This window comes from Taudactylus pleione, unplaced genomic scaffold, assembly GCF_031769625.1.
Source record: "Taudactylus pleione unplaced genomic scaffold, aTauple2 ptg000629l, whole genome shotgun sequence".
NCBI classification, from domain to species: Eukaryota; Metazoa; Chordata; class Amphibia; order Anura; family Myobatrachidae; genus Taudactylus; species Taudactylus pleione.
In genome coordinates, this window is record NW_028285031.1 from 2,743,106 (window position 1) to 2,759,404 (window position 16,299).

The following is a 16,299-nucleotide window of genomic DNA, read 5'->3' on the forward strand; positions in this document are numbered from 1 at the left end:
ACTGGGACATAAAGGGCCCACCAGGGAAGGCAGTGGCAGGAGCCCATGCTAAAGGGGTGTGAGCAGCCACCACAGAGGCTTGGCCTACCATTATAGAGGGCACAGCCTACAGACAACTTGGCTACTACAGTGCATGGCCTGTTCATCCATGTTCGCTTCTTATCAGGTAACGGTCTCTGTAATACAGTTACAATACAGAATTCCAGTTCACTGTCTGACTCTGACGTTAGAAGAGGTGGTGAGGCCCTGCGGATTTCACCTGTACCTCTGTGGGTCTGTACGACCCTTGTTAGGTATCCCATGGGTATAATGTAAAGTTGTAAGGCAGGATTTCATAGAGATTGCCTCTAAATTTAAAGCGGCGATCTTGCTGAATTCCGCCAGTTCTGTGAAATCGGAACCTATTACATAACCCCCTTACTCCTAATCATACCTCCATGGCTGCGGTTATACATACTATTGTACAGATGAACCTCAGTTTCAGAGAAACATTCACTTTTAACAGTAAATTACCTGTGATGCCCCCGGTCTTCCCTGTGTGTCATCACACTGGTCACCATCTGAGATTGCATTTTGCCAGTTCTGCCTGTAAAGAAATATGTGGCATTATAAGCCATGGCCAGCTTCTTACCCAGCTGTCTCATCAATAGAGGGAGACCATTATGGAACCGTATTAGGATATCATGTGTACTGAGTGATGTACTGGACAAACTATACAGTATGTGGGTCACAGAAATCACAATGCACATACATGTAAGTGATGCAGAAACCAGCTGGCTACTTCAGGGAGTAAAAGAAAGTGTATTAAGTACAGTAAAAGCACAGTGCTGGCAACCAGTCTTATGCTATGCCCACCCTTAGATGTCGCTTGCGGAACATTACTATAAATTACTTTATACTGTAGTTAAACACATTTTTAATAGTTAAACCCTTCATTGAAAGTAGAATTGTCATTACGTATATAAAGGAAATACGCTCTATACAGATACAGAACGTTATACCATGACAATATGATCTGACCACTGGACTGCAGCATAACAATTCTACTGTACAAACAGGACATTACCCAACAAATCTCGGCCATAGAGCATTAGCAAAAGACATTTCTATTACACTACACAGACATTGTACATAACGGCTTCGCTATATGACCGGGACAATATCATAATAAGTGGTTTATCGTAGCTGCTACTATAAAAACAGGATTTTGGTACTTACCGATAAATCCCTTTCTCCGATTCCACAGGGGACACTGGAGTTCAAGACAGTGGGGTATAGACGGTGGTAGAGCAGAGCCTGGCACTTTAAATAATTCTGAAGTGTGACTGGCTCCTCCCCCTCTATGCCCCATCAGCCCCAGTTTTAAGAACTGAGCCCGAGAGGAGACGGTAAGGAGAAGACCACAGAACGGAACAATACCGACTGAAGGAGAACAGAGGAACCCACTGCAGGGAACACATGCAGTCACACAACTAGATAAGGACCCAACAAAACGGCAGGAACGCAGCGCTGGGCGGGCGTCCAGTGTCCCCTGTGGAATCGGAGAAAGGGATTTATCGGTAAGTACCAAAATCCTGTTTTCTCCTTCATCCACTAGGGGACACTGGAGTTCAAGACAGTGGGGACGTCCCAAAGCCAACCTCCCGGGTGGGAAGCGCGGAGAACTTGCCGACCTTTCGGCCAACCGAAACAGGGACAGCCCAAGACTGGAGGCATGTCGTAGAGCCAGGAGACAATCAGAGCTCCTTGCTGAACAGTCACAGACATTCCACAACTTACAGCGTAAATTCAATGGAATACGGCTAGACAGTAGCCGCAGATGAGAAGCATCAGAACACCGTAAGCTCAGCCAAAAACAGACCAAGCAAGACCGCTGGGAGCAGAAAAACCCCAACTAGAATCCATAGAATGGCAGTAACATGAGAACAAAACTCGAGAAAACCGTACCAGCGACAACTACAGGAAGCTGCAACAGTCTCAGACAGCAGAATCCCAGCACTGCGGGACATCAATCATATAGATAAAAGTATAATGATACCAATATACAGAGACGGAGCTGAACCCGTCCACAGACTCCTAACCAAGCAAACAAGGAGGCAAGAGTCACGACCTAACAGTCGCCCTGAACCATTCTCAAGGTCCAACTACTAAAGGGTTGGTAACCAGTGTAAGGTTTAGACCATAGAAGTTGTCAACGAGTGGCGATCCCACTGGGCATGAGGCGGATACGAGAGGATTGAGACTACAATTCCTTCCAGTGGGTCAGACGGCAGTACCACCCCTCCTGTCAAACAGCAGACAACTTCCTACATGATGGTAGAGTGTAATCAGTACCAACTACTGGCCTGAACATAGTATGAAAACACCCAGGATACCCTTAGCAGAAAAAGAGCACGGATGCCACCTCCACCCAGGGAGAGTTACCAATATAGGGAAGTATCCCATCCGCAAGGCTAAAGCACTAGGACAACTATGAAGGTACCATTCAGGTACCTGTCAGTGTGCTGAATTTATCAACAGATACTGAACAGGAAACAAACCAGGCCCCCTGTATGGAACATAGAGACTGTCACACTTTATAGTAAAAATGTGCATTAGCCCATAGATGCGCTTCAGTCCATAAACCCAACAGATTCCAGTAGAATAGGGTGACAAATCTCAATGTTACAACTATGCACCTACACACCAGGAAAGCTCTAAAGTGTACAGCCAACTGATTTAAAAGAACTGAAGGCTGCTAGGACAGCAGCTAGGGTGCGTAAGATAGAATAACAGCTATGTCAGGATGCATGAAAAGGAAGCATCTTCCGAGGTATTAGTGGGGTAAGCCCGCTTACCTGTGAGCGACCAGAAACCCTCTGGACGCTATGTAGAATGTCACTGACCTTATTCATCTCACAGCAACCCACCACGACAGGTAGAGAGTAGCCTCAGTGGGCAAAGATCAATGCTCTACAGCACGGACTTCAGTCTGGAGATGCTGCAGAAGAAAATACTGTAGAAACTAGCAAATTGTTAGTGGAGACAAGAAGGCCGTACAACAGGACACTATACCTGAGCCTGTTCCATTAGGGATATGTATCCATATAGAGATTACACATACCCCAAAAACGGTCTGCTAGTGTATCCTTACATTAACACTTATAATGGTGAAGTGTGTATTACGCCCACAATCTGATACAACTCAGGCCAGACCCTGCCTATATCGGCGGGTGGCCCTAGGCCTCATGTAAATTAACTAATAAGCCATGAGGATGGAATAGATCCTGGATTCTCTATGTACTGATAGGAAATGTACCCAAGGGACCATCAGATACCCATTTTATTGAGATATGCGACAAGACAATAATATAAAGTACCAGAATCGATACTGGGAAAGGTACCTGTACATAGACATAGAATGCGTTAATTATCCCAAGTAAGAAGAGATATATATATGTAGTGATAACGCCAGACAGGGCCAAAAACAGATTTCTCCAATTATTAGGAAAATTAATACAAGGAACGGGAATATATCAGTATATATACACATACACACACATAAACATAGCTGCATGAAAAGGCAAACTCTTTGAAAGGAAGAGTTAGTACCGACATAGTAAGTCAGTTGTCAAACTCCTGCACCAGGAGATCAGCACGCTACATACATATACACACATATATATATATCCCGCAATAGGAGATCAGCATGCTATATCTATATATACACACACTGCATTCCTAGTGTCTTACAAGTTGGTTACTAAGTGCGCCCTAGAGTGTAGTTGTAATTAATAGGTCCCCCGAAGTGGACGCCGTAGATATAGACTGATGGAAACAGGACTATAACCCGAGGCGGGTGTAAGTACATATACATGTGTGGACATACAGGAAGGCCCCAGGACATGTATAAAGTCCATACTAGAAGCAATGCCGTAGGAGCCTGTGACTATCCTATGTAAGCTGCAGAACATGACTCTAGTCTATAGAGCCACCATATAATATGTATAACAGACAGCTTCTGGTAAACCCTGGCAGCTTTCCAGACGTGGAATAATATGTACCTTAATGATTGTGGAAGTATAGGCATACCTACACATATCCATAATTATATACATATACACACCACCCAATCCCTAGGGAGAGATGGTGTTAAGCGGAGTTATAGAACAAACTACCGGATCAGGAGAGTCCAGCCTCTCGTCGCAGCATCCTCTTTAAATATGCTAGGTATCAGACATAAAACTGAGAAGAACATATCCTACCCCTGCTTTAATGGTAAGGATAAGAAGCAAAATATATATATATATATATATATATATATATATATATATATATATATATATATATATATATATTTTACACACACAAATCCCCACATGCCTACGCGTACCTACATACAAGATTAGTAGGTGACGATATAATTAGAAAAATATAACATGGGCAATAGTTAGACCCATGGAAGGAACTGAGCCCCAGGTCTTAACGCCGGGTTTAGTTTAAAATACAAGTATATACATACATGTGGCTTACCTCCACGCAGGGAGACTGCTCATGTGCCGCGCGTGGCTGTCATTTAGGCAGAGTGATCTCTGGCAGCTATAGATGGAAGAAACACACTGCATTATTCTGTTACACATCAAGCATATTTGCCCCAGATGTTCAATGTAATAAGCCTGCCGCACCTGGTATACCCAGGCGGTCTCCCATCCAAGTACTAACCAGGCCTGGCGCTGCTTAGCGTCCAAGATCAGACGAGATCGGGCGTGTGGCCGTAGGCGCTGATAGATATGTGGTGGGCAAAGTGGCGTGGACACAACCTCTATATTAGCCTGTGGCATGTTCCTCCCTGTGCTTCATTTTTTTTTTTTTTTTTTTTTAAATATAATATTAAACCAGTACACTACCCAGTTCCGTAGGGGAACTACCGACGTGCAATATAACAGAGATGAGGCAGAGCCAGAATCTATATAAAGACTGCAGGTTAAATTACAAACTCCACAGTTGTGCCGTTAAACCTAATAAGACCAGGTGCTGTAGGTTTAAGTAAAGAAAAAAACGGAAGAGGCCATATGCAAGCACAGGGAGAACATACAAACTCCAAACAGTTAGGGACGTACTGGGAATAAAACCCACAACCCTGTTAAGGGTTGCACCCCCCACAGAACTCCAGAGTGAGGATGCAGGAGATGCTGGCAATAAGCCCCGGCTCCTTTTAAGGCAGGTGCATATGCTGTTTTAGAATACTCGCTGGAGGTAATGGCGGCATCTGTGCACGCCAGCATGGACTAGACTCCGCCCCTTATCAATAAGCGGGCGAGGTGCAAATAATGGATGGTATAGCAGGCATAATGCGAGTGGGGGAGCGGGAACGTAATAGCCAGCGCCGGTGCATCTTCATACAAGCACCGGCGCCGCAACCAGCAGCCGAGAGCGCTGTGAATAACAGCCTCGCTCTCCGGCGGCTGTGTGCAGAAGCCAGCGCTTCTACAAGCACCAGCGCGGCAGGGAACAGCCGCGCTGAGCAGCTCCCTAAGCCCCGCCATGCGGCCAATTGTAGCCAGCGCCGGTGCAATCTCCGGCGCCGCAACCAGCAGCCGAGAGCGCTGTGAATAACAGCATCGCTCTCCGGCGGCTGTGCTCCTCCCCCTGCAGAAGCCCAGTGCTTCTTCAAGCGCCAGCGCGGCAGGGAACAGCCGCGCTGCTGCGCAATGTAGACTCCCTTATGGGAGTAGCGGGTCGCGGCAGGCTCCCTCCCCGTGGGGATATAGCAGAGGGAGGATTCGGCTCTCGTGAGAGCAGCAAACAGAGCGCTGTCAGGCTCTATAAAGTAAGACAGCGCTCATCGTGCAGGGATCAGGCATGCTGCTAGGCAGCAACATTACAGACTGTCTGAACAGTCTCCCTGTAATGTATCCGCGCTCTATGCGCGGTACCTCCGCCCCTTGTAACAACGCTAGCGGCGTTATAACAGGATTCCAGGAGGGGTTATACTACAGTATATACCACCTGAGCCTGGGAGGGGGCAGAGGGGCCGCAGATTAAACTCCGTTCCCCATAAGGGGAACAGAGCTATACTTACCAATGCTGGCATCAGGGCTGCGGCTAGGCATTCGGAAGCACGGACACAGCCTCTATATTAAGCTGTGGCGTGTCCTCCCTGAGCTACTGCCAGGGTGCCTGGGACTCCGACACACACTCTTTTTAGTGGAGGCGGGTCTCCTGATGCCTCCATGTAGCAGGCTGACAGACGCAGTACTCTGTCAGCCTGTCCTCAATGCTTTGTGAAAGCTAGAAATTAAAATAAAGTTGAAATAAAAGAAAAAATACTAAGTGTGGGCTGGAGCTCAGCCCTATGCGACCGGCTCTCTCGGGCACATTCTAAAAACTGGGGCTGATGGGGCATAGAGGGGGAGGAGCCAGTCACACTTCAGAATTATTTAAAGTGCCAGGCTCTGCTCTACCACCGTCTATACCCCACTGCCTTGAACTCCAGTGTCCCCTAGTGGATGAAGGAGAAATTGTAAGGATATGATAGGTCACAGAGGAGGACAGAGAGTATATAGAAGTACAAGGTTGCAGGCAGAGTGTTTTTATATAGGACACGATAGACTTATAATATACAGTGTGAGGGGCATACTTCTATTCTCTATACAGACATAGGAGAAGGCACCTCCCTATATAACATGATCAGATGATACATTGTGCAGAATGTTAAATGCTTATCGGTAATGCTAAGGGGTGTAATTCAGGGCACTGACAGGAATATAAAATTATCAGGTACAAAATCTTAACCCTATGAGATGTAAATATGAACTCCTGAAATACTAATGTTCAGGTCTTTGCTACAACGTAAAGGGGTTATGTAATTTAGAATAACCCCCCTCTAAGTCCTGCCCATCACGTTAAGCAGCCAGCTTAGAGACGCTCACCTTAAGCCAAGACCTTGTTTGCCCAATTTATGACAAAGCAATTGGGACAGAGCGCCTGATTCAGACCCGCTTGCGAGCGCTCAACGCTTGCAAGCAGGTCGATGTTGGCCCAGTGCGCATGCGCACGAGGGAGCCGACTCCATTGTGCAAATGTGCGAGACCCGGATAGCGACGGCCAAGCTGTCGCTCCGGGTCTCGCTACAAAGGGGGCGTGCTATCGATGGTGAGATGACAGTACGCCCCCTTTGGTGGGATTGCCGGGGGTGCGGCTGGCCAGACGGAGGCACTCCCATGGGAACGCCTACCGTCTGGGGCCGGCCCCACTGACATCACAAGTGATGTCAGTGGGAGTGCTCTCGGCTCTGATAGAGCCAAAAGCACCCCAGGGCTTGCGGCAGACGAGTCCCTACCACAAGGGTCTCGTCGCAAGCCTGATGGTCGTGATGGTCTTGACCTTCGCGATCATCTTTTTGGCCGCTCACTATAGCTGTGGGTGGTCACCCACAGCTATGCAAGCGGCCAGGGGGCAACAAAAAAAAAAACCAGAGGGACGGCCCTGATTCAGAGCGAGCGCTCTGTCAGAGCATCCGGCTCTGAATCAGGGCTAGAATTCGTAAAAGAAAACAACACCTCACTATAGGACCATTTGTTTGTAACTATAGAAGAAAGGAATGTGCTTAGAAACAGAGAGGTAACCACAGTGCTCAGAGGTGCTACTGAGGTTCCTAGTGAGGGATTACCATTATACAGTAATCATATATAATAATATTATATATAGTCTGAGCTGTATTGGTTCACACACAAAATGGCTGCCAGCTTTCAGCCTAGGCAACGTGTGCACTTCAACAGCAAGAGGAGGAAGTCCTATTTGAATTATAATGTTTGAAAACATTTTTATATAAGCAGAAGAGCCAGTGACATGAAAATGTGTGATATTAGAGACCTACATTATTGCAGTCATAACAGAACCTGTGTTTTTGCTTCTACAATCAGGGCTCCAGCTGAGTTTCAGTGACTCACTTCACAATTGGAACTTACCCAGCTGTGCTACTAGCCACCTGCCCCACCTCACCCTGAAGTAGGTTCAACTTCTGCACATGATGTCTGCAGTCTGCTCCGGAGCCTTGGCCATAAACCTATCAGATTGAAATGTAGGGAAATAAATATGTGTAACAACTTACAGAGCTCCGTATATTATAGCACCAACGTTACTTAAATGTGTGAGGCGACTATTCTGCTTTTTTCTTTTTTAGTATATGGTTGCCAGGACACCAGCGGTGGCCAGTGTCCCTAGCGTGTGGTGTAAACAGAGATTTTCCAACTATAGATGACTTGGATGTATTGGCAGGTAGCTACCCCCCTGCAACTATTACAACAAACATTTATTTTATCATTTATTTTTCCTTTCTCCCCTGTACTTATGTCAGACTAATTTACTTATTGTCACCAGTTTACGGCACAGCTCAAGCTGTCGTCTCTGCACTTGGATGCCATTATATCCACAGAGTAGCTTCCTAGAAAATCAATGTATTTAATACAAATTGCATAAAGGCATGTATGAGGCCATAAAATAAATGTACCGGGGAGGGTGCAAACTACTTTAAAGTTTGGTATAAAATAAGTTTAATTTTATGTAGATAATAAGAGGGCTAAAAAAATGTTTTGGCAAAGCCTTGGGCAATGATTTGCCCACGCCCCATAGGAATGCACTCCACTCTTCTAAGGATGTGCAGAGATTAGGTGATGCACAGAGAAGGCCCTATATGGTGTCCTGGATGTGCACGGCTTCTTGATCAAAACAGGGCCAGCATATCCTTCCGCCCTAGCAGTAGCACCAGCTATGACAGCTATAGTTCCATCCCTGCTTTAAGATACTTGAAACAATATATACAGTATAAACACACACACATAAAACTGAAAATATTGCGAGGTCACTCTACAGGGACTCAAAAAGCAACTTTTCTGACATCTCCTGATAAAGGGCTGGATGTACTAATCATTGCATTAGCGATGCGGTACATTCTGCCTGTCTTCGGGTATATACCGCAGTATGTACCAAGAATATTGCAAAGGACAGCTCTCCTGATAAGAGCGGTCCTTTGCGATGCTGCCGGGCAGAGGAGCGCGATTAGTGCAAACACACTTGACGATTTGAACGATTTTTCATTCCGATCAGAATGGGGCAAAGCGTTCAAAAAGATCGTCTGATGTGTACCCAGCTTTTATTTAGCCAAGTGGTTCTTAGCCCTCAAGTTTTCCCCAACAGGTCATGTTTTCAGGATTTCTGCCTGTGGGAACAGGTGGGATAATTACTGACACAGCATAATAGATTAACGCACCTGTGCATGACTAAAGACATCCACAAACCAGGACCTGTTTATGGTACTTAGAGACTGGAGATGAGTTTAGTGGATTAAGCATACAAAGGACTTTCTTCTGCAAAGTTACCAGTAAGATACCAGAGTATTATTCTTAGCTTTCTGCGGGATGTCACAGTAAGCTACAAGACTTAAGGACACAGCAATTTAAACAGTACTAGAAGTACTAGCTCAGCATGAACACATTCTCTTCATATAGGAGACAAATGAATCACTACCCGACGGAATTGGTATGAATTACCGCTGGACGCGGTTCAAATCCCGACAGCGGCTGGCCGACATGGCTGAAAATCCTGATCGTCCCAAGGTAAGTATTATCTAACCTAACCTCCCCCCCAAAACCTCCTTAGGGGTGCCTAACCTTCCCTAATCCCCCCTCTAAGTGCCTAACCCTAACCCTCCCTCCCCCTAGCCTAACCCTAACCTCCTGGGGGGGGTGCCTAACCCTAAGTGTCCCCTGGGAGCCCTAAACCTAACCCCCCCCCCCTGCTGTCTGCAGCGGCGTCGGCATCACTTCGATCGGGATGCCGGGCGCTGGTCTCCCGGCGTGGGTCTAGATTTAGACGCCAGTCATTTAACCCTTGCCAAGTTAAAGCAGTCAGGATTACGTCCACCGGCTTAGCGACTGCATACCCTACCAGACACATACAGACCAAAGGACAATGTAGAGCAAAGTACCCTATATGGAAGAAAAAATAATACATAAAATAAAGTTATGCTATGTACTTATAAACAGAGATATGCACCTCGGGGACATTTTGCTAGATTATATGTAAAATAAGTTATATACAGTAACACATATAGGTCATGTAATAAAATACAGAGGTGTGGTAATATACAGGCATTACCACACCTCAACATCGCTTCTTTTTTACCATAACTCTTTTTGCCAATGGCCAGCAGCCATCGATACTCCCGATCCAATGATAGTGCTTTTTCCATAGAATTGCGGGCATTTGTTGCTTGCCAGCCATCGGATGCGGCTTTCCGATGACTGACAGCTTGTACGCAGCTTCGGACACCTGGAAGTGGTGTCCGCAGCTCAGCTTATGTGCTCGTAACTCCAAACATGAATAACAGAAAAAATAAATAAAAAAAACAAAATGTAATACATAGAGTGTAAACTCCATTGGGGCAGGGATTAATGTAAATGGACAAATATTCTCTGTAAAGCGCTGCGGAATTTGTGTGCGCTGTATAAATAACTGCATGTAAAGGAATAATAGTCTGTAACCCATAGCAACCTAACAGATTGGCGGATAGGCGCACAATGGGTTATAGCACCTACATCCTGTGCAGCAAGTCTCAGATGTCCCCGCTCAGTGAATAGTTTACATAATGAAAGGAACTTCTTCCCAAGGAATAATAATCTGATTTTAAATAGTATTTTAGACATAACTAGTACCAGACTGTCAACTATGAGATACTTTATCAGAAGATCAATGCTGCCTGCAACAGTTATGTACAAACAGTAATGGGATAGGCGGAGGACACAAATCCCCTTTCCTGCAGTCACAGATAAGAGAGATACTGACCTTCAGCAGTGATTGCTTTTCCCCACACAGCTTGCACGCCCATTTCTGGCTCTTACTAACCTAGAGAAAGAGGGTGAGAGTTACAAAACCTAAAACAATGAACGTAAAGGAACATGTACAGAAGTTAGTTACACAGAACAGACAGGAGTAATCAGCTGCAGCCATATAGTCAGTACCTGGTGCACCTGGAAGATCTGACAGGAGAAACATCTGAGCACTTGGAATTCCTGCACCATAATAAAATGACCTGTGTATGCAGAGCAGGAGGCTGCTGTCTGTGTGCTCGGTGCAATCAGATACTCATTACATACAGCAGCAGCCTAGTAGTAATGAATGCAGAGCAGGAAGCTGTGTGTGTTTGTGTAGCACCTCCGGGTCCCAGTTCCCGCCATGCTGTCAGTGTTGCCAACTCTGAAATGGAAAACAAGCTACGTTTAAGTAAAAAACAAGCCCAAAACAAGCCTAAAAAGCCCAACAAAAAAAAGCCAGATTTAAGGGGGTGTCTCTTTGTCCTCACTCTCTCCCTGCCTAACTTCCTTTATTCCCCCTCTTCTCTAACCTAAATATTTTAGTGTATGCACAGCCTTATCTGCCTATATTGCTAGTCTCCCTCTACACCAGCCTCATATTTTTACCTCCTCCCTCTTTTCATACCTCATTCCCTTGCCAGTCTTCAGCTGGGTACACACTTGCTGATGTGCGTATCCAGCGATGTGACACCTGACCATGCAATATATATCGGGCGGTCGATACATACTGCACAATGTGGTAAGCAAACATCCGATATGGCACGGCTCCATCCACTATACCGTTGTCGGCATCTGGGTCATTCCATCGGCCCTACATGCAGGCCGATGGACGACATGCGGGTGTGCGCAGGGTCACACAGAGTGGGTACACACTGGCCGATGTGGACGATATGTCGGCCCAATCAGCAGGATCAGGCGACATATCATCTAGTGTGTACCCACCTTTCCTTTACCTGACTCCTCCGCATTTCTCTCACCCCTCTTCCTTACCTCCTTCATTCCTGTCACCTGTCTAATGCCATTATCCCCTCTTTTTAACAGCCTCAGTAATTTTAACTCACCCCCATGTACCTGCCTCATTTCTATCATCCAGTTTACCTCACCTTCTTGTCTGCCCCCTCCAACTTCACCCTGTCCACTGGCTACTTACCTCCAGGGGTGCCTCGGTAATGCACACAAAAAAAATCAAGCCCAAAAAAAGCAACCTTAAAAAACAAGCCCAAAAACAAGCAACAAACTATTTGCAAAACAAATAAGCAACTTGCAAGAAATACAAGCCCAATTCCGCTTGTTATAATCGGACTTAGGCAAGTGTGTGTGTGTGTGTAATGTTGTACTGTAGTGAGTAAAATCGCACATCACAAATGCAGGACACAGAGCTCAGCATCATCTGGCTTCTCCCTCCCTATCTCTGACGTGCTAATTGCTGCTTATTTTTGGAGGGGAACCAAAGACTATGATATAAAACATTTATAATTAAAAATAAACATTGATTTTTGTATCCTAATCCAGAGGTTCCCAAATGTGGTCCTCAAGTCTCCCCAACAGTTCAGGTTTTAGCACAGGTGGTTAAATCAAATTGTCTGATGTACTAGTTAAGTCACCTGTGCTCAACCATGGGTAGCTCTAAAACCTGAACTGTTGGGGAGCCTTGAGGTAGTGTTTGCGATATCCATATTTGGCTCCTCTCCTGGAATGTCTGGGAGATTCCTGAATCTGAAGTGGCTCTCCCAGACTCCCAGAAAAGTAGGCAAGTCTCCTGGAGGTCCATCTTGGGCATTCTTGCCGACAGTAATGGTGCTTGCACACAGTACGATTTTAATGAACGATAACGACATTTTGGAGTCACCAACCTGACATTGACCAACGATGCCTTTTCCCGCATGGACGATAACGATGTCTATGGTCTTCCGTACATGCAGGCCAACTTGGACGATTTCAACACGAGTTGCATTTTAAGAGATGACTTCCCTGAAATATGTGTACAACCAAAATCGTCTGCCCTGCACTACAGAAAGTTGAAGGGAAATCTATCAGCGATATCATTGGTTGTGCAGGTTGTACTGTGTGTATGCACCATTAGATTTTCTTCTCTGGGAGTTTCCTGGAGAGGAGATGCAGGTGGGTGGTGGGGCAAGACAATATGCGTCTTTAAGCCCCGCCCTTGCACTAAAATACAGCATATGACACGGGCCAAATGATAAGATTCTCATAGAAAACTCCTAATTAGACTCTGCCCTCTATTCATGGACCCAGTGATCCACAAGAACATTTTCCCCATTCTTCCCACTGAATGCGGGAGAAGGGCCTACTTTCTCATGGGGTTACCCGAAAAATTGGGAGCCTCCTGGGAGGGTAGGCAAGTATGATCTTGGGTGGCCTGATTATGTGATTCACATTGAAATTTTACATTGAGGCTCTACCTCCCACTTTACTGTGCCAGTAATTGTGTTATTGTATAGCAGGGGCGGGGCCAGAATGACATCCCAGAATCTTTTTCCCCCACACGCTCACTTGACTGCACCACTCCCCCCTGGCCCCAATGACCTGCCTGCCCTCTACCGAAAAGGGCAGCCTTTCAGCCAGGCAAATCCAGCAGCAGATCAGAGGCCACTGCAGGGTGGATACTATAAAACATAATTTACATTAGTTGCCTTTTTTTAAAACAAAAAAGCATTTCATGGAGATTGTGCAATTAACACCTATGCGCACAGCACTGGAGATGGTCTGTATGTCTTCATCTGTGAGGCGTGTCATAAAATGGACTATGGAACATACACACTAGATGATGTGAGCGTTAACGATATATCACTCATATCGTCCAGTGTGTATGTACCAAATGACGTGCGCTACCGCGGGTCGTTAACAATATCGTTCAGTGTGTACACCCAATATCGATCAGCACATCGTCTAGTGTGTATGCCCCTTTAGTCCAACAGTAACTAGGCAGCAAAGCAGTTACACACTTCAGCTAACAACACAGTACTCCAAGTTTAAGTGCATAAACTGAAAAGTTTATTGGTGAACACAAGCAGCATGTCAGCAATACTTTCTCATGCTTGAGCAAGGATTGCTAATATCTGAAACGTTGCTTGTATTTCACCAATAAACCTTATGCATTTGAACTTGGAGTACTGTTTGTTTTTTTTGACTATCACTATTAAATTTCGCTGGCACCCTATTTCTTCCTTAAGCTGGATACACATTTAAGTGACCGAGTGGCGGATATGGTAAGCTATAAAGACTTACCAATCTGCCACTCAATTTATCTGTCCAGACATCACAACTGGGGGGAGGGGGCATTTAAATGTGCATGATATATCGCCAATTGCTGTGCTACCGGGCTGACCTGATATGTATGTGAACGACGTCGTTCACAGACATATGGGGTGTACACACTCGCCAATGCCCTACCAATATATCGTTCTTCGACCAAACGAATTATATATTTACAAATGTGTACCCAGCACTAAACTTTTGAGTGCCCACCCTTTGCTGCCTATATACACTCATCAGCTATAACATTAAAACCACTGACAAGTGAAGTGAATAACATTGATTATCTTTTTACAATGACACCTGTCAAAGGATGGGATATATTAGGCAGCAAGTGAACAGTCAGTTCTTGAAGTTGATGTATTGGAAGCAGGAAAAATGTGCACGTGTAAGGATCTGAGCAAACTTTGCCAAGGACCAGATTGTGATAGCTAGACGACTGGGTCAGAGCATCTCCAAAACGCCAGGTCTTGTGAGGTCGTCCCAGTATATAGTGGTTAGTACCTACCAAAATGTTCCAAGAAAGTACAACCGGTGAACCGACGACAGGGTCATGGGCGCCCAAGGCTCATTGATGCGCGTAGCAAAGGCTAGCCCGTCTGATCCAGTCACCACAGAAGAGCTACAGTAGCACAAATTGCTGAAAAAGTTAATGATGGCTATGATAGAAAGGTATCAGAACACAGAGTGCTTGCTGTGTATGGGGTTGCCTAGCCGCAGACCGGTCAGAGTATTCATGCTGGCCCTTGTCCACCGCTGAAACTGCCTACAATGGGCACGTGAGCATCAGAACTGGTCCATGGAGAAATGGAAGAAGGTGGCCTGATCTGATAACACTTTCTTTTACATTATGTGGACGGTCGGGTGCGACATTTACCTGGGGAAGAGATGGCACCAGGAAACACTATGTTGACTTCATGATGCAAACAGATCTCTAACAGTCATAACATAAAATTACCACAACCCTGGCAGGAAGGAACAGCACAGGGTGGGCGTCCAGTGTCCCCTATGGAATCGGAGAAAGGGATTTATCAGTAAGTACCAAAATCCACTAGGGGACACTGGAGGCTAGACAGTGGGGATGCCCCAGAGCTCCAATCACGGGCAGGAGAGCGCTGAGAACCCTGCAAAACACCGGCCATACTGCGTTGCAGAGGCCGCAATGTTAAATCTATAAAAACGAATAAAAGTAATGCCGGCCAGACCAAGAAGCTGTTCAGCAAAGTAACTCCAAGGAAACCCCACGAGCAGCCACCCACGAGGAACCCACTGAGCGATTGGAATACGTTGTAAGAGAAGGCAGAGGATCCCTAAATTAGGCCATATACGCCTGTCTGATGGTCAGACGAATCCAGCGGGCCAGCAACTGTTTGGAAGCTGGCCAACGAGGATGAGCAGCATCTTATAAAACAAATAGAGTGTTTGTTCTACTTATGGCTGTGGTCCCCTCCACATAGATACAAAGATCCCTAACAACATCTAAGGATCTTGACAAAGGTGAATCCTGTTGAACAACCGGTACCACAATAGGTTGGTAGCTGTGGAAGTCCGTAAACCACCTTAGAAAGTAAGTCTATTCTTGTACCGAGTTCCGCTCTATCCTCATGAAATACCAAGTATGGAGGACGACAGGATAGAGCTCCGAGGTTTGGTTGTGGACTTCCTGTTCTGCAGATGTTGTTGCGGCTCTGCCATGTCTTCTGGAACCACGGGAAGTTGATGGTCCTTGAAGCGACCACGTGAACATCCCTGAGCACGAAAGGACCGAAACTAGGGTCCCGAGTAAGATCTTCTATAGGGAGGAGCTGCAGATGGACAATAAGAATATTTACCTCCAGTAGCTTGAGAAAGCCATTGATCTAGTTTTCAGAAAATACACTACCTGTGAATGAAATTGCTTGCACAGCCTTCTTTGATCTTGTGTTTGTCTGCCATTGTTTAAGCCACAGCGCCCTACGCGCCGAAATCGCCAGAGCTGAAGATATTGCAAACGTCTTTGGACGTCGATCTCTCATCCCGTCAATTTGTTGAAGCTTCAGCTATATTGCTGACAGAATAAGCTTCCAGCAGCTTACAATCGCAAGACGCAGACACCTGCAGCTGTATAAAAGGACTTGAGAGTATGCTCCAATCTGTCGGATGTGTCTCCTGTAGGGGGGTAAACTAACCA

At 45.8% G+C, this 16,299-nt stretch overlaps 1 protein-coding gene across 3 annotated transcripts in view; it reads right to left on the reverse strand.

The window, feature by feature from the left end:
- MRNIP (MRN complex interacting protein) overlaps positions 1-12,722 on the reverse strand; it is a 31,251-nt gene extending 18,529 nt beyond the window's left edge. Inside the window, exons 1-5 of one of the 3 annotated variants that reach the window (XM_088454738.1) lie at positions 12,707-12,722; positions 11,001-11,235; positions 10,825-10,884; positions 7,950-8,047; positions 514-586 (exon numbers count right to left, since the gene is read on the reverse strand). In XM_088454738.1, coding sequence (XP_088310864.1) covers positions 514-586; positions 7,950-8,047; positions 10,825-10,884; positions 11,001-11,060 — 291 coding nt within the window. In that variant the 5' untranslated portion in view covers positions 11,061-11,235; positions 12,707-12,722. Of the gene's footprint in view, positions 1-513; positions 587-7,949; positions 8,048-10,824; positions 10,885-11,000; positions 11,241-12,706 lie in introns of those variants that run through there. The other 2 variants (XM_088454739.1, XM_088454736.1) reach the window with 2 other exon arrangements.
- Positions 12,723-16,299: the final 3,577 nt, after the last annotated feature.